Source organism: Remersonia thermophila, chromosome 7, assembly GCF_042764415.1.
Source record: "Remersonia thermophila strain ATCC 22073 chromosome 7, whole genome shotgun sequence".
Lineage (NCBI taxonomy): Eukaryota > Fungi > Ascomycota > Sordariomycetes > Sordariales > Chaetomiaceae > Remersonia > Remersonia thermophila.
This window is the reverse complement of record NC_092223.1, coordinates 509,082-525,965: the sequence shown is the minus strand read 5'-3', so window position 1 is coordinate 525,965 and position 16,884 is coordinate 509,082. Positions and strand designations below refer to the sequence as shown.

At 61.4% G+C, this 16,884-nt stretch overlaps 4 protein-coding genes across 4 annotated transcripts; 2 read left to right on the top strand and 2 right to left on the bottom strand.

Moving 5' to 3' along the window:
- Positions 1 to 1,759: 1,759 nt before the first annotated feature.
- VTJ83DRAFT_7127 (uncharacterized protein) lies at positions 1,760 to 5,061 on the top strand (the record flags this gene model as incomplete). The annotated part of the gene is made up of 3 exons (XM_071013915.1): positions 1,760 to 1,765; positions 2,007 to 4,730; positions 4,810 to 5,061. 3 exons carry the CDS (start codon positions 1,760 to 1,762, stop codon positions 5,059 to 5,061), a joined length of 2,982 nt encoding a protein of 993 aa, XP_070863344.1.
- A 2,748-nt stretch (positions 5,062 to 7,809) lies between these two features.
- VTJ83DRAFT_7126 (uncharacterized protein) lies at positions 7,810 to 10,225 on the top strand (the record flags this gene model as incomplete). Its single annotated transcript, XM_071013914.1, has 3 exons — positions 7,810 to 7,827; positions 8,099 to 8,361; positions 8,446 to 10,225. The coding sequence occupies 3 exons, from the start codon at positions 7,810 to 7,812 to the stop codon at positions 10,223 to 10,225; spliced, it is 2,061 nt and encodes a 686-aa protein (XP_070863343.1).
- A 2,103-nt stretch (positions 10,226 to 12,328) lies between these two features.
- VTJ83DRAFT_7125 (uncharacterized protein) lies at positions 12,329 to 13,438 on the bottom strand (the record flags this gene model as incomplete). The annotated part of the gene is made up of 1 exon (XM_071013913.1): positions 12,329 to 13,438. One exon carries the CDS (start codon positions 13,436 to 13,438, stop codon positions 12,329 to 12,331), a length of 1,110 nt encoding a protein of 369 aa, XP_070863342.1.
- Positions 13,439 to 14,571: 1,133 nt separating this feature from the next.
- VTJ83DRAFT_7124 (uncharacterized protein) lies at positions 14,572 to 16,044 on the bottom strand (the record flags this gene model as incomplete). The annotated part of the gene is made up of 2 exons (XM_071013912.1): positions 14,572 to 15,345; positions 15,400 to 16,044. The coding sequence occupies 2 exons, from the start codon at positions 16,042 to 16,044 to the stop codon at positions 14,572 to 14,574; spliced, it is 1,419 nt and encodes a 472-aa protein (XP_070863341.1).
- Positions 16,045 to 16,884: the final 840 nt, after the last annotated feature.

The following is a 16,884-nucleotide window of genomic DNA, read 5'->3' as shown; positions in this document are numbered from 1 at the left end:
CCTGGCCTACCGGATGGTGCCTGTCTCTTGTCTCCTGTCTCCTGTCTACCTACATACTGTGTAAGTGAGGCGATGGCGGCATGGCATGTACCAAGGCCTTGGGATCATCCATCCTCTCAACGCCGATTGACTTGGCCTGTTTTTGCTTTGCCATGTCAGCTTGTGTCTTTTCCGTTGCATCCTTTTTTTTTTTCCTGCGGCAAATTCCATGTTCTAGGTAGGTACCTTGGGGTATCCTGACTCTCCAGTCGCCTTCCAGTACCCAGCATGCAGTACCTGATTGCCTGATTCGGCCATTCTTCCACTGGACCCAAAAAAACGGGCCGTTGTACAGTTCGGATTCCACTTCCAGGTTTCCGTCGGCAGCGCGGCGACGTTGAAAGCGTGCGACTGGAAACTGTGGGGACGGATTGCGTGGTGGTATGGGAACTACACGTAACCGCCAGAGATCCAGCAGGGCAGCCACACCCAGATGGACCATGCCTGAGGGGGCATGGGGTCTCTGCACGTGATGGTGTTTTGTGAAATAATTAACGTTAACTATCTACTGTGTACCTGGAAGCTTCAACACTGGAAGGGGCGGGGGAAGGGGGGGGAGGGGAGGGGAGGGAAGAGAGGAAAGACGCCTGATCCCAACCGCCGGACACCCGAAAGCGACAGGGCCCCAGGCAGCCCACGCCCCTCTCTGTTCCCTCCCCCAGACACGGCGAAGCGGGAATCCACCGGCCGGTACCCAAAACAGGAGGAGACGCCATCCTGGCCATCCTGGCCCTCCAGTTTGCCCATGCGTCAGGTCTTCATGCCCGTGTCTTATTGTTGTTGTTGTTGTTGTCGTCGTTATTGTTGTTGCTGCCGCCGCTGCTGTCACCCGTCGTTCAACTGTGCTCGTTGTCCTCCTGTCCACTCTGCAACTACCTACTGCGTAGTTATCGCCTCTGGCTTGCAGACGGCGGACCGGAATCCCTAGCAAAGCAACCAACCCTTTCCCCCCCTCGGCCATCCCACGTCCGTCGGTCCCAACCCCAAAAGTGTGCAGCGCATCGAATCCGCATCGCGTCGCCGCATCCTTGCCACCACGCATTCGACGGTTACCAGGACCAACAGCAACCACTCTTTCGTTCGTTCCTACGTACGTACGTACTTGTACGTACCAGGAACACCAGTAGCATCAAAGCCCGGCCTATCCCGCACACTCCCCTCCCTCTTTTACGAACCACCGGCAGAAAGGCGACCAAACGACCTTGCCGTCGAGTGTGTCCACAGCCAAAAAACAAGATACAAACCCTCTCTTCTTCGACCTTCGATCGGGCAGCCCATTTCGAACCCTCCCCGCGAGACGGTGCGACGACCAAACCGCTTCTCGAGCCCTCCCCGTCCATGTCGAGATTGTTCGGGTAGAACAGACGCGCCGAGTTTCGACTTCTTTGCTCTTATCACCGCAGCAGAAAACAACCCCCCCCCCCCCCCCCGGGACCCGCCCGTATATCGCCGCCGAGCCTGCGAGACTACCCCTCCCTCCCTCGCTATCCTCCTCCTCCGACGCATTGCCTCGAGACAGACACGCGCAGGCCCGACAAGACAAACAAACAAAAAGAAAACAAGCCCGACTCCCCCTCCATAGCCCACTCCTTTCCTCGCCCATGATAAACACACGACACGATACTGCTCGCAGGCTTCCTCCCACCGCCGACGCATTCCCAGGCGCGACTCCCGGGCTACAGGCTGTGCGAGGCCTCCCGTCGACACAACAACAATCCCGATGATGGTGCGTACCCGAAGCTCCCGTTTCTGCTGGCTCCGTTGGGGATCATTCCGGGATGGCGTGTTCGGCGTTCGGCGCATGTCGCACGCCCAGCTTCTCCTCCGGTGGCATCCCTGCCACGCCTCTCCGGCACGGTGGGCTTGCTTTTTTTTTGACCGTGAAAAAATATGGGTCTCGGTGGACCAGGATCTTTGACCTCCCGCGGTACGGCGGACAAGGCTAACTGTCGTCTTCCCTCGCCCAGACTTCAAGCCGTCCCCGTGATGTTGGCGGCAGCTTTGCGAGCCGACGCGGTCACGGGAGCCAACTCTCCATCTCGGACCCGAGCCACCACGTCACCGAGGCCATAGGAACCATGTACGGCGACGACGACGACTCGGGCGCCGAGGATGCGAGACCCCTGAGCTTCGTAGGGACCAAGGCCGGGGATGAGCGCCTGGACCTGCCCGAGGCGCCCCTGGACCCCTCAGGCGGACCCCCGACCAGCAACGCCCGACCTCCAGAGCTTCGGCGCTCCGCCTCGGACCAAACGTCCTCGACGACAACGACGACAAAAACAACGACAACGTACCTCTCGCCCGACTCTGCAGGAACCGCTCGCCCTGGCGGGCCCAGGAAAGCCCCGACGTTTCCGCCCAGGGCAACGACCGAACGAGGCGGCCCCGCCGACCGTCCCCTGTCCCCCCTGCTCCCGCTCTCGCCCAACCCTTCGCTGAAGGAGGTCCAAGAAGCCGCCTTCTCTTCCAACATGGACGACCCGAAAGACATTGCCCAAGAGTTTAGCAACCTGCAGGCGCTGCGCCGCATGTCGATGGATGTGGGAAACACGACGGACCCGGACCTGCTGCAGTTCTCGGGCGTGTCGCTGGTCGAGATGCCGTCCATAGCGCCCTCGGGCGACGACGACGAGGCGGACCCGTCCCGGCTGCTGTGGGTCCCGGCGAGGGTGCATCCGGAGCTCGAGCCCACGGCCTTCAAGAACTTCCTCGAGAAGCGGGTGCAGACCATGAAGCGGCGCTCGGGGGAGTCGCTCCTGTCGGCGGACCCCCTGCAGCGCACCGGCTCGACCGGCCTGCGGCGGCAAAAGTCGATGCTGTCCAGGCAGGTCAACACGAGCCCGGACAGCGGCGACAGCTACGTCGACGGCGCCGACCGGCTGGCGCGGAAACGGTCCGAGCGGGAGCAGCACGCGCCGGAGCTCAGCCTGTCGGAGCTGGTGAGCGACCCGACCCGAGCCGTGCAGAAGCTGGCCCAGGAGACGCGGCAGGAAACCGGCAACGGCGAGGATAGCCCGATCCTGCCCATGGCCCCGGGCATGGGCCTGCGGCGGTCGACAAAGACGACGTATCGGAAAGGCGGCAGCCAGCGTTACGGAGAGCGCGCTCCGTTTGCGAAGCGGATCGCCGCGAGGCAGACCGAGAAGGAGTCGGCCGAGGAGCCCCCGCCGCCGATCCCTCCGCTCGACCCGTCCGTCGGGAAACCCCTGGCCCGCGTCCAGACGGAACCCATCGGAGGGCGGCCTGAGCCCGTCGCCGAAAACTACTCGCGCCCGACGCGCACCGTCCGAAGGCAACAGAACTTTACGAGGGACGCCCCGGCGGCCGCTGCACCGAGCGGTTCCGCCGCCGCGCCGGCCCCGACGCAAGACGAGTCCCCCCCGACCCCCGCCGCGCCGACTTCGCCGCCCAAGGCCCACGCTCTCCCTACGCGGTCGCTGTCGACATCGGCCGTGCACTCGACCTCGGCATCGGGCGCGGACCTCGTCGGGACCCCGTCGTCGGACGAGGGCGCCCGCGCGGCACAACCGCCGCCTCAGCGGTCTGCGTCGCAGAAGGCGTCGTCGCCGGCATCTTCCGAGCCGCCGCCGCCGCCCGTCGACCCCCCGGCACGCTCGAGCAAGCGGCCCCCGCCTGCCAGGACAACAGAACCGGCAGCACCCGCAGCACCTGCAGCACCTGCAGCATCTGTAGCACCCGCAGCGTCCGCAGCGCCCGCAGCGCCTGTGCCCGTGGCGCGGGCCAGCAGCGTCAAGGAGCAGACGACGCCGGTCAAGAACGCCCTGAGCGAAATCAGCCAGCCGCATGCGCTACCCGGAAGCGCCAACGCCACGACGAGCAGCCTGACCTTCATCCCGACGTTTGACAGCATCGAGCGCAAGATCGAGAGCAGCAGGAAGACCAAGGAGAAGGACGACAGCGACAGCATCATCTCCAACAAGTCAACGTCGAGCTGGAAGTGGTTCAAGAGCGACGACAAGGAAAAGAAGAAGCGCGAGAAGGAGAAGGAACGCGAACGCGAGGAGCAGGCCAGGAAAGCCAAGGCCAAAGGCGGCGACAAGGCGCACGACCACGCCCGCATGGACGTCCTCCAGAGCTCCATCGACACCAACAGCAACAACATTCCCAAGGGCCGCGAGAGCCTGCGCCTCGATAGGGATAGCATCGAGGTCCCGCCGGTCCAGGAGGAGCGCAAGAAGGATTCCAACCGCAAGTCGGGCGACGGCAAGAAGGAGCGCGAGGGTTTCTTTGGCGGGCTGTTTGGCGGGTCCAAGAAGAAGGGCGGCGACAAGGAGGGCGGGCACAAGAAGAAAGGAGACCGTGACCGGCCGCGGACCCCCGACCTGGCGCCGGCGAGGCCGCTGCGCCCGGACATCGACTATCCCTGGACCCGGTTCCCCATCATCGAGGAGCGCGCCATCTACCGCATGGCGCACATCAAGCTCGCGAATCCGAGAAGGCCGCTGCTCAGCCAGGTGCTGCTCAGCAACTTCATGTACTCGTACCTGGCCAAGGTCCAGGCGATGCACCCGCAGCTGCAGATCCCCATCTCGCCGCAGCAAAAGAGGCAGGAGGAAGAGCGCCGGAGGCGAGAGGCCGAGGAGGCTGCCAAGCAACAGCAGCTGGCGGCGCAGCAGGCGGCTCAGCAGGCGGCCCAGGACGCGGCCGGGTTTGATTTTGAGTATCACAGGGTAAGCTCCCCCCCGCTTTGGGCTTCTTCCGCCCGTGCCATGCTGTAAACCCCTCGGAGAGCTGACAAGCCCCGCCCAGTCCGGAAACCAGTACGGCGACGCGCCCATCCACCAAGACGGCACCGCCCACTACGTCGACGCCAACGGCCAGGTCTACGACTACGACCCCAACGATCCGCAGCAGGCCAACGTCGTCGGCGACTACTTGGACCAAGGCGGCCACGGACACGTCGGCCAGCACAGCGGCGGCCAGCAACACAACGCGCACTACCACGGCCAGGGCAGCCGTACGAACAGCGCCAATGACGATGATAACAGCAACATGTGGTAGAAACACCGCGCGGCTTTTTCGTCCGTCAATGTCCTCGCCGGTCATGGTCGGGGCTGCCAATCGACCAACACAATCCACACGAATTAGGACGGCGGTGTTCCGGTTGAGGATGAGGACTGGGTGCCTGAAGAGGACGAGGACATGGACAGAGGCATGATCGCAACTGCAGTAGTTGATCCAATCGAAACGCTATCAGAGCGCAGACGGCGCAGCTACACAACGGAGTGTTTCTCGATGGACCGCCGGATCTCTTCTTCTTTTTCTTCCTTCCCTGACGCCGTAGCGGGAGACACGACCGTCACCCCGCAAGCAACGTGGCCCGAGAGGAAACAGTCGTTGTATCAACGCATGCGGACCATGGTGGGGGTGCTCGGATCGCAGTCTGCGGCGCTACCGCCGTCGCCCTCCTTACCCTTGCCCTTGCCATCGCCGGGGCCGAACGAGGAGATTGAGCCGGAGCCGGAGCCGGACCCAGACCCGGAGCCGGAGGCGTACGGTCCGCTAGAGAAGCGTCAGCGTCGGCCTCGGCTTCAACATCAGCATCCGCATCGGGAAGCGCGCCACCAAGAGCAGCGGAAGCATCCCTGGGAGAAGCCGAAGCAGCGGTACCAACGGCCGCAACAGCAACAACAGCCAGAAGAGGAACGAATTATCACGGCCGCCGATACAACCGCGACCGAGGAGAGCAGGGGAAAGGAGGCAAGGTCGCTGTCCACGTCCTCCTGGTTCTTGACGCTCCCCGCCAGAAAGTCGTCGATAAAGAAGAAGAAGAAGAGAGCCAAGGCCAGGCGGGCCGTGTCGGCGGGGAATCGACCGTCTTATCCCGCCTGAGTTGTTGGTTGTAGGGAATCATCACAGAGGGGACAAAACTGGCGGGGGGACCGGCGGGTTGGTCTTTTTGGGTTGAGCGGAGCGTCGGCTGGATCTCTAAGGGAGGAGGAAGTGGTGGTCGGCCACGTGCCGAGCCAACAGAGGGTTGGAGACACGACGGCAAACAGGCCACTTGGGTGAGGTGGACCAATACGACGAGCAGGGTGTCTTTTTTTTTCTGTTTGTGAGGCGCGGATGGGTTGGACTGGACTGGCTGGGAGCGAGCTAGTTACCAGAGGCCAGTAACGGAGTTTTGCTGGGCTGGTGGTGCAACAACGGTATCGATTGGATGGTCCGTGGGGTTTGAGGTCTTTGAGCACACCAGAGCAAGAGCGGTAGCATCGCTATTGTTTACTTTGGGTTTTTTTTTTTTTTTTTTTTTTTTTTTTTTTGCTCCTTTTTTGGCTTCCTCTCTCTCTTCCGCTGCGCTTTGTTGGTGTTTTTTGTGTATGGCGTAGCTCAGCAATAGGTGCATAGCCTGGCATGGAAAGGAAAGGGGGCTTTTTTTTGCGTGTGTGTCTGTATGTGTGTATCCAAACCATTCATCTCCATTCTTAGGGATCAGGATGTAAAGAAAGGAAACGAAAAGGGAATGTTGATCATTCAGAGCCCCAGGCTGTTTGGTGATTGGCCTGGCGATGGGATGGCACGGGATGGCATGGGGGAACTGTTGACATGGGTCAGGCAGGTCTTTGGAACATCCTCCCCCTGCCTGCAGAGTGCTGAAGAGTCTTGGGGGAGCGTGCGCGGTTGGTTGAGCACCTGACAAGGCTGGACAAAATGTCTCAGTCATTCATACCTAGTGCGTGCTTGAACGCGGTATGTTTCTCTCAGAACCCAGGGGGGGGCCCATCATGATGTCAAGTGGCTTGATGACCTGAACTGTAGGGCTGGGAGCCTGGTGTCTTGTTTGTTTCGCAGCACCTCTTTTTTCGATGGGAGCCTCGGACACCCGTGGAAAAGAAAAAAAAAGGCGCTTATTAGTAGATAGATATCTAGTGAGTCAGGTGATTGTAGCAACAAACAAGAAGAACCAACAAACTCATGACCTCCATGTCCTGTTCTCCCTCGGTCGGTTCCGTTCATCCATAACTCACTGAACTAAACCGCTGGAACTTCAGCTTGGGGACGGCGGGCAACAACCGGCAGGGTTGCGCACTAAACTCAAAACGGCAAAGACCCCACCCGAACCTCGCGGCGTCCGACCACTCGAAGCTCGAGGGTTGCTCGTTCAGTTGCTGCTGTTGCTGCGCCTTTGTCTTTCGCAACCTTCAATTCTGGTGGTTGTTTCTCAGCCTCAGGTCCTCCACCGAATAATTCTTCGCTGGGCAACTGTTGAAAAAAAATAACCACCTCCAACCACGACCAACCAACCAACCAACCACCCAACCAACCGACGACCCGACCGAGTTACCGTAATCACAACAACACAACACACCTTCTACCCCCCCTCCCCTCCCCATTCTTCCTACACCTCACCTTCACGGCTTCCGTCGCCGTTCCACCCTTCGCCCTTTTCGTTTGGTGAACCTCGTCGCCTCGTCAGGCCCAGCCCCGCCTTGTTTCCCACGGTCGATACCCGCTCGGTTGCGCCAGCTTCGTTCGATCCGATCCCGTCCCATCTATCCAGCCCCTCGAGCTTTCGGCGGCAGCGCCTTCATTTCGACAGCTCCTCCTCCCTCCCCGCCGTCCGCAAGAACCTTGTCGACAACAAACCTACCCAGACACCCAAGCATCGAATCGAATCGCATCCCGCCTTCGCCTCTTTCCCTTTCTCTCCTCCCTTTTTCTCCTCCCTTTCTCCCTTTCTCTCTCTCTCTCTCTCGGGTCTACCACCCACCTTCTACAAACAGTCACACCTCGAAAGAAACCGACGGGATGGCAGCTGTAAGTCCGGTTCGTTGATTTTCTTCTCTCCCATCTTGCTCCGCCCAGCACCCAACCCAGCAAACCATCGGCTTGCTGTGCGTTCGTCCCTTTCAACGCTCCCTTCCACATGGTTTCTGCCTCGTTGCTCTGGCCAAGCGCTCTTCGTCAGGCCCTGGCGACAGTGGCGGCCATGTTCTTCTTCAAGCATCCCCTTCCGCGCTACCCCGACATCCTCCCGCCCGGGCAGCCTTCCGAGAAACGAGACCAAGACGCCTTGCTGACCGTAAGCCTCGTCAAGCAACCTCGTGCTTACACCCCGGGCTACTTGCCTAACGGCGCGCCCCCTCACCAGTCCGGCCCCGCCCCCGGCGCCGTCCCCCTTCTCCCGAACCAAGGCCGCGTGATCCAGACCGGTCCCGTCCGGGTCCTCTGCATCGCCGACGTCCGAGGAAACCTCCGGTCCCTGAACGAGCTTGCAAAGGCCGCCCGCGCCGACTACATCATCCACACGGGCGACTTTGGCTTCTACGATGACACGTCCCTCGAGCGCATCGCTGAGAAGTGAGTTGTCGGGCCGGCCCTGGTGCCGCGGGCGTTGCAAGGAGGAAGAGGAATAGGTCGCTGACGCGATGCGCGGAATCACAGGACCCTCAAGCACGTCGCCCAGTACTCGCCGCTCATCTCGGAGCAGACCAAGAAGGCCATCGCGCAAGGCGGCCCCGGCCCCGTCAAGTCGCGTTTCCCGGCCAGCGAGCTTCCCCTCTCAGAGCTGCCCCAGCTGCTCAGCGGCGAGCTGAAGCTCGATGTCCCCGTCTACACGGTGTGGGGCGCCTGCGAGGACGTGCGGGTGCTCGAAAAGTTCCGGTCCAAGGAGTACAAGGTGCCGAACCTCTACATCATTGACGAGGCGCAGTCGATGCTGCTCGAGGTGGGCGGCGTCAAGCTTCGGCTGCTCGGCCTCGGCGGCGCCGTCGTCATGCACAAGCTGTTCGACAACGGCGAGGGCCGGACCACCATCGCCGGCGGCCAGGGCACCATGTGGACGACGCTGCTGCAGATGGGCGAGCTCGTCGATACGGCGAACCGCGTCTACGACCCCACCGAGACGCGCATCTTCATCACGCACGCCTCGCCGGCCCGCGAAGGCATTCTCAACCAGCTCTCGGTCACCCTCAAGGCCGACTTTTCCATCTCGGCCGGCCTCCACTTCCGCTACGGCAGCTCGTACAACGAGTTCAGCGTCAACCCCACCCTCGATCACTACCGCGGCAAGCTGGCCGCTTCCAAGGCGTCCTTCAACGACGTCTGGGAGACGGTCAAGGCCGAGGTCGAGCCCGCCATCCAGCAGGTCGAGGCCCAGCAGACCCTGCTCAAGAACGCCCTCGCCGTCGTCGAGAAGATGCCGTCGACGGCCGCCGGCGGCAACCCGTTTGGCGGCGCCGCCACGGGCCAGTCCGCCGCCGCCCTGGGCCAGGTGGACGAGAGCGCCTTCAAGAACATGTGGAACTTCAACCTGGCCGACGCCGCTTTCGGCTGGCTCGTGCTGGAGATTCAGGACGGCAGGATCGGTACCGAGATGAGGGCTCAGGGATTCAACTTCTCGCACCGCGGAGCCAGGCAGCAACCCAGCACCCAGCAGGCCTCGGCCCCCGCGTCGGCCCCGAGCCAGGCCGCCCAGACCGCCGCGCCTTCGGCGCCCGCCTCGCAGCAGAGGTCGACCCCCGTCCCTGCCGCTTCGCCGGCCCCGAGGCAGGCTTCGTCGACCCCCGCCCCCGCTCAGCCCAAGCCCGCAACCCCCGCCCCCGCGCCGAGCGCCTCGCCGGCCCCCAAGGAGGAGAAGCCGGCCCCGGCCCCGGCCCCGGCCCCGGCCCCGGCGGCCAACGGCTCGGCCGCCAACGACGCCAGCGCCCCGCCGCCGTCGAGGACGCCTGCCGAAAACATCATCGGCCTCTTCATCATGAACGCCCAGACCGACGACCAGATCCGCGACCTGTTTGCCGACGAGGACAAGTCCAAGATCGTCAAGATCGAGAAGTGGGGCCAGAACAAGGTGGCGCACTTCAAGACGGCCGAGGAGCGCGACGCCGCCCTGGAGAAGATCGCCGACGAGTTCAAGAACCGCGCCCCCGGCCAGGAGGACCGGTCCAAGCCGCTCGTCAAGGTGTTCTCGCCGCCCGGGCGGCAGTTCTCGCGCGCCGGCGGCGCCGCCTGGGGCAGCGGGCGCGGCGGCCGCGAGGGCGGCAATGCCCAGAGCGGCTACCGGAGCGCCGGAGGCGGCGGTGCCAGCGACAGCGAAGGTGCCGGCCGTCGCGGCGGACGGGGCGGCCGTGGCGGACGCGGTGGTGATCGCGGCGGTCGTGGACGGGGCCCGAGGAGCGGCGGTGGCAAGGGCGAGGGTGCCGGTGCCGGTGCCTCGGAGGCGTAATGTCGGGGTCGAAGAGACTTGCGCGATGAGGGGTATGAGCTGAGTAGTTGTTGGCGAGAAGATCGTGGTGCTACTACTTCTGCTGCGACGCTCTTCCCTCCTCTTTCTTCCCCCTTCCCCTTGAGACCAGCACGGACGACGATGCCCACCACAACGACGATACCACTCCCTTCGGATCTCAGGGGGGGGGGGGGGGGATCCCTTCCATTCAACCATGATAACCTGAACTGTACGCATACCACCCACCACCACCATCACCACCACCACCACTACCACCACTGTTGTCACTTCCGCCAACGCAAGCATGCACCCCTGACCTTGTCCCACATCTCATTTCGCTCACCACCCGCGCAGGGCTTTTGCGATGCCCCCCATCCCACCACCCTCGCCCGAGCTGTCCTCACCGAACCAACCTACCCAACCGAACGATACGACCTGCCTCGTCATAATCTCTGTTCTTCCTTTTTCTTCTTCAATGTGATGATATTCGACTGCTCGCATCCTTGCCGAGAGCAAAGTCTGTTTGTTCTCCTCCTTTTGCTCTTGCGATTTTTCTTTTCTTTTTCCTTCTGGGGCTGGAGTTGATGGGATGAATCCATGGAAATGGAGATGTGGGGGCGGGAGCGGGAGGGGCAGGGGGAGGGGGAGGGGGAGTGGGAGGGTTGGCACATGTGAACTCTGAACTGGACTTTGTCTCGAGGCTCGAGACAAGACCCAAAGACAAAACAGACTTGCTCCTCTTTCCATTGTTCTTCTTTGCGGCCTGGTGGGGGGTGTCGGGATGAGACCGATCCGGCCCCGGATGAAGATCAGATTCGTTTACAGCGAGGGCAAAGAAAATACACTCAAGTCATGACAGGCCAGGACAGATCAGGTGAAGTGACGCCAAGCCAAGTCCAATCAAGTCAAGCCTGGTTGGGTCAAGTCAGGTCAGGTCCTTGCTTACCTCGCTCGTGTTGGGATGGGAGGCGGCTGGGGGGGGGGGTAGAAGGGGAGAAGGAGGGGTTTTTGTTCGAGTAAATAATGCAACTTGGCGTCACAGCCTGCGTACCTACCTACCTACCTACCCACCTACCTACCTCACCTCCCTTACCTATCTTTTTTACCTTACTTCGGTACCTAGGTACCGAATCAAGGTAGGTAGGTACCTAGGTACCTCGGGTGTCCAGATACGCCGCAGCTTTGTAATGGACAGAGGTGGCGGGCTGGCAGCCCTGATGTTACTTTTTTTTTTTGTTTCTCTCTTTTTTTCTGTTCTTTTTTTGCTGCTGCGTGAATGTGTGCCCTTTGTCGGGCATGTGCTTGTTGCTAGAGCAAGGGCAAGGTCTGACGACGAACTCTGAGAACTTCCTTGGATGATTGATTGGGAGCTTCCGGGCCCGTGTTTGCGCCTTGAAGAAAGATAAACCCGCTTGGCGGGGTGTTTACGAGTACGCAGCATGTATTCTGCGTGTGTGACATGAGGGAAATGTTCTTCCAAACCCCAAGAGAGGTACGCAGCAAGACGCAGAATATTAAGACAACCAACCTACCTAACCCCCCCCTTCCCCTCCACTCCTTGCCTTCCATACCGAGGTAGTAGGCGCCCGAGGAGGAGTATCATCCAAACAGACAGGACAATTGAAAGATGCGGGAAATTCAATCCGTGATTTTGGGGCTTTAGCAGCGTGCCTAGAGACACTTGGAGAGGCTTCCTCGTTCCTTGAATGCACCAAGTAACTATTACTGTGACTACCGCATCGAGGGGGAAAGTCGGGATGCTCCCAAGAGCCCATGCCAAGGTCGACTTGACCACACTCACTAGACGGCGCTGTGCTTAATTTCTTTTGTATGTATTTTTTTTTTCTTTTATATATATACATCTATTTGGTCTGATCAACCAACCCACCGACCAGCCAACCGACTGGATGCTCAAGGGACCCGAACGAATGATTGGAAAAGGGAAATCATGTATTCATCTACCCAGCCCGTCCGCCCTATCAAGTAGGCTACCCGCCCTGCCATCCTACGCCGTGCGCATGTCTATTTTTTATGTAATTTTACAAAACATCCCAACCTCCCTCCCTCCCTCCCTCCCCCTCCCCATTTCTTTGCTTGTACGTATTACTCCCTCGGCTTCATGCCCTTGTGAATCGCCGCCACGCCTCCCGTCAGGTTCTCGTAGCCGTCGCCCGCGACGACGAACCCGGCGTCGAGGATCATGTCGCGGAACTCGTCCTGGCTGGGGAACCGCGCGATGCTCTCGACGAGGTACTGGTAGCTGTCGCGGTCGGCGGCGACGAGCTGGCCGATGAGCGGGATGGCGCGGAAGGACCACTCCTTGTAGACGGCGTCGAAGAGGGCGCCGGCCGGGTGGGACGACACGACCTTGCTGAACTCGAGGCAGGCGAAGACGCCGCCGGGCTTGAGGACGCGGCGGGCCTCGCGCAGGGCGGCGGGGATGTTGGAGAAGTTGCGGATGCCAAAGGCGACCGTGTACAGGTCGACGCTGGCGTCGGGGATGCCCGTCGTGGCGGTGGCCGGGTCGAAGAAGGGCTGCTCGCTCCCCGTGTACTCGTCGGGGCTGGTGCTGTGGTCGGGCGGGTAGGGGACCAGGGGGCGGGCCTTGGTCAGGTCCTCGGCGTTGGCCTCGACGAAGCTCAGCGCGGCCTGCTGGGAGGCGGGCAGCTGCCGGGCGGCGCGGTGCTTGCCGACGGTGAGCATGGCGCGGTTGATGTCGGACATGGTGACGCGCACGTCCGGGTTGCCGTTGACCACGTGGGCCGTGTGCAGCAGGCGGAAGGCGATGTCGCCCGTGCCGCCGGCGATGTCGAGGATGTGCTGCGGCGCGCGCGGGGGATCGCCGAGCGGCGAGAAGCCCGGGTTGAGCGAGGCGACGAAGTGGTCCTTCCAGACGCGGTGCCAGCCAAAGGACATGAGGTCGTTCATGCGGTCGTACGACTCGGCGACGCTGGCGAAGACGCCGGCGACGCGCTCGCGCTTCTCGGCCTCGGTGACGGTCTGGAAGCCGAAGTGGGTTGGCCGGGAGGGGTCGGGGATGGCATAGTCGGGGACGGACGGGTCTTTAGAAGAGGAGGGGTTCGGGGTCGACGCCGAGAGGCTTGTCGAGAAGGGCCTCTGAGATGGCACGTGGTGTGCTTGTCGAAGAGAAGAGGCGACGGGGCTCCTCGGTAGCCAAGGGAGCGCCCTTCGGAAAGCCGAGCGAGCAGCCATGGCGAGCACTTCACAACGCTCCGAGGCCGCTCTGAACAAGGTCTGGGTGGAGAGGAGGAAGGGAAGTTTGGTGCATTGGATGTCAGCCGCCCATGTCGTTGAATCGCACAAAAAATCGGGTCGGCCCGGGGCATTGGGGCCTGCCAAGAAACACCCCCCCCCCCACCACCTCCCCCGGGGCGCTGCCAAGCTTGCGGCTCGGGCAGCGGGCGCAATGGGCTCAGTGGGGTTGGGGCGGCGGGGGAGGACGGGACAGGGGTCCCGAGTTGCAGACTTCCAGCGCCTATCACCTGCTGCATCCACCTAGCGCAGCAGCCATGTGATGGGTCCCAGGCCTTTTTTTGTACGTCATGCCCAAGACGGGGGAAGAAGATGGGTACGAAAATACCACAAAAACAAGGTGCAGAGAGGGTTGCCGGGTGGGATCAGGAAAAGAAAAATAAGGCACATAGGTAAGTAAGGTACCACATACCACATTAATTTGCCTCGACATCACGGCCGGTCCGGGAACGGCCCTGTTGCTGCTGCTGCTGCTGCTGCTGCTGCTCGCTCTCAAGATCGGTCATGTACTTTCTCACAAAGAAAAGACCCGCCCCGATCGAAACGGTAACGACCATGAACACGGCCAGCAGCGCAGCCAGAATGGTGTCGGACATGGCCCACGATGGCATCACAAACTCTTTTGGGCGCCCTGAGGGTGGGTAGAGGGTTGGTGATGGGCCCGATGAAATCTTGGGGAGCCAGCGTGGTCCTTTGGAGATGTTTAGGTGTGGTGGTTGCAATTGCGAAAGGTTGAGGTTGTTGGTGGCTGGTTATGGTTGCTGGTTGGTTGTTGGCTGTATGTAGGGCTCTGGTGACGTTCTGAGCAGGGCTCTGGGACAGACCAGAGGTGTAAGAGGATTGTTCGTCGGTCAATGCCCCGCTGGTGTGCCTTAGGTTAGGGTTGGTTGTGGTTGTCTCATTGAATTTTCATGCCATGGATAGTGATAACTAGTCAAAACCATCCCCGTCGACAACCTCTGACCCCTCGATGCCCTCCCCCAACCCAAGTCAAGTCAAATCGGCCAGGTAGGTATTATTTCCTATGCGCCACCACCACCACCGCCACCGCCAGCTGCGTCCGCCGTCTACGTCTACTTGTCCAAGCTCTCCTTCCCCCCCTCAAACGGACTCACGTCGTACTCCTCCGGGTATTTCTCCAAGTGTCTCCTCAGCTGCTTCATCTGCTCCTGCAGCTCCGGCGTCAGCTCCTCGTACACATCCTCAAACATGGCCCGGATCGGCGGCTTCTTCTCCCTCTCGGCCTCGGAAAACGCCTTGAGCACGTCCCTCCGGATGCTCTCCCTCGCCTCCCGCTCCTGGTTCTCGTCCCAGATCCCCTTGGCCTCCATCCACTTGCGCAGCCGCGCGATCGGGTTGTCCCGCCGCTTCCAGTCCTCCACCTCGACGCGCGCCCGGTACGCAAACGAGTCGTCCGACGTGCTGTGGTGGCTCACGCGGTACGTCATGGCCTCGATCAGCACCGGCTTGCCGCCGTCCTGCAGCGCCATCTCGCGCGCCCGCCTCGTCACCTCGCGCACCGCCCAAAAGTCGTTGCCGTCCACCCGGATCGTGTCGATGCCGTACCCGACGCCCCGGCTGGCGATGCCGTCGCCGCGGTACTGCTCCAGCGTCGGCGTCGAGATGGCGTACCCGTTGTTGCGGCAGATGAAGATGACCGGGCACGAGCGCGTCGCCGCCATGTTGAGGGCCGCGTGGAAGTCGCCCTCGCTGGCGGCGCCTTCGCCAAAGTAGGTCGCCACGACCCGCGGGGGCACGCTCGGGTCTTGCATGCGTTGCACCTTGAGCGCGTACGCCGCCCCGGCCGCCTGCGGCAGCTGCGTCGCGAGGGGGGACGAGATGGTGTGCTGCTGCGCGTCAGTCTCGGGCGCCCCATGGCGAAAGCCTCTCGCTCAACTCACAATGTTCAGCTCCCGGCTGCCGTAATGCACCGGCATGTTTCTCCCCTTGCCAGGGTCCTTGTGGTTCGCAAACAGCTGGTTCATGAAATCCGACAGCTCAAACCCGCGCTGCTTAAACACGCCCTGCTCGCGGTACTGGCAAAAGATGACGTCCTCGGGCGCCAGTGCCGACGCCGTGGCCACCGACACCGCCTCCTCACCCGCCGACACCATGTAGAAGCTCACGCGGCCCTGGCGCTGCGCGTCAAACATGACCACGTCCATGATGGACACGGTCAGCATGTCGCGGTACAGCTTGACCACCTCCTCATCGCTGAGGTCGGGGGCGAAGCTGGGGTCCACGACCACGCCGTGCTGGTCCACCGCCCGGTACGTCGGCAATGCCTCGTGCGCGGACGGCTGCACGAAGCGCAGCTCGTGGCTGAACTGGGACTTGACGGCGCCCGGGAACATGAGGTACTTGGCGTCGGGCCGTTGGGACAGCGAGCTGGCATGGCGGCGTTGTTGCAGGGCTGGCCGGGGCCGTTGGTGCGGCGGTGGAGGGCGAGCCGTAGAGGTAGAGGCGGAGAGGGTCGAGGCTGGCCGGAGCGCCCCGCGACGGAAGAGAGCCGCCGGAGGGGGCCGCGACAGGCGGAGGCTCTTCATTGTGCGCTCGGCCGAGAAAGGCGATGCGATGGAGACGAAAGCGGTCGAGTTGCGTGCGGCAGCAAGGTGTGGAAGAATCAAAGTTTCATCCTACGGCTGTCAATGGGTTGGAAAAGAAAGCAAAAAAAATCAGCAAGGAGGAGGAGAAGAAGAAGAAGAAGAAGAAAAAGAAGAGGTCTTGTTGTCTTGTCCTCTAGACGAAGCTAAACTGAGAGACGGATGGTCAGCTGGGCCACCGCCGGGGCCAGGTCCAACATCACCGACGTCACTTGTGCCGACAGAAGCCGCGCGCCGTCTCCGGGTCTTGGCGACACAAGGGGAGGAAGACGAGATATGGATCCATCCATGGATCTCCGAGCCATGCGATTCTTTAACCCCTTCCAAGCAGCGAGTTTACACAGCACATCTCTGAGGCTGGGGCCAAGATCTACTCGCCGTGTCTGATGGACATACAGAGGGTTTCCTGGAGTTTTTTCCTTTTTTTTCTCACTTTCCAAGGAAAAAAGGGCGATGGGGACAATGGGGACATTACAACACACAGCATACGACTTTCTTAGCCATTAAGAAACAACCACTCTTTCCAAAAGAAACAGGCTATGAAAAAAAAAAGAACAAAGGTCACGATGAAATGTAGATCACGAAAAAGATCTGGTTGTGTCAATGTCCGTCCATAGGTGAGGACGAGAGTTCTGTCATGCGGTGGTGTTGCTGGCCGGCTGGCCCAACGGCTCAACGCAACCGAGCCCCATTCAAGCGTCCACTAAGATCCCGTTCAGAGGTTGTCTAGATGCCATGATGCCACGGGGATAATCATGGCTGATTGTGTGACAGGAGCCAACC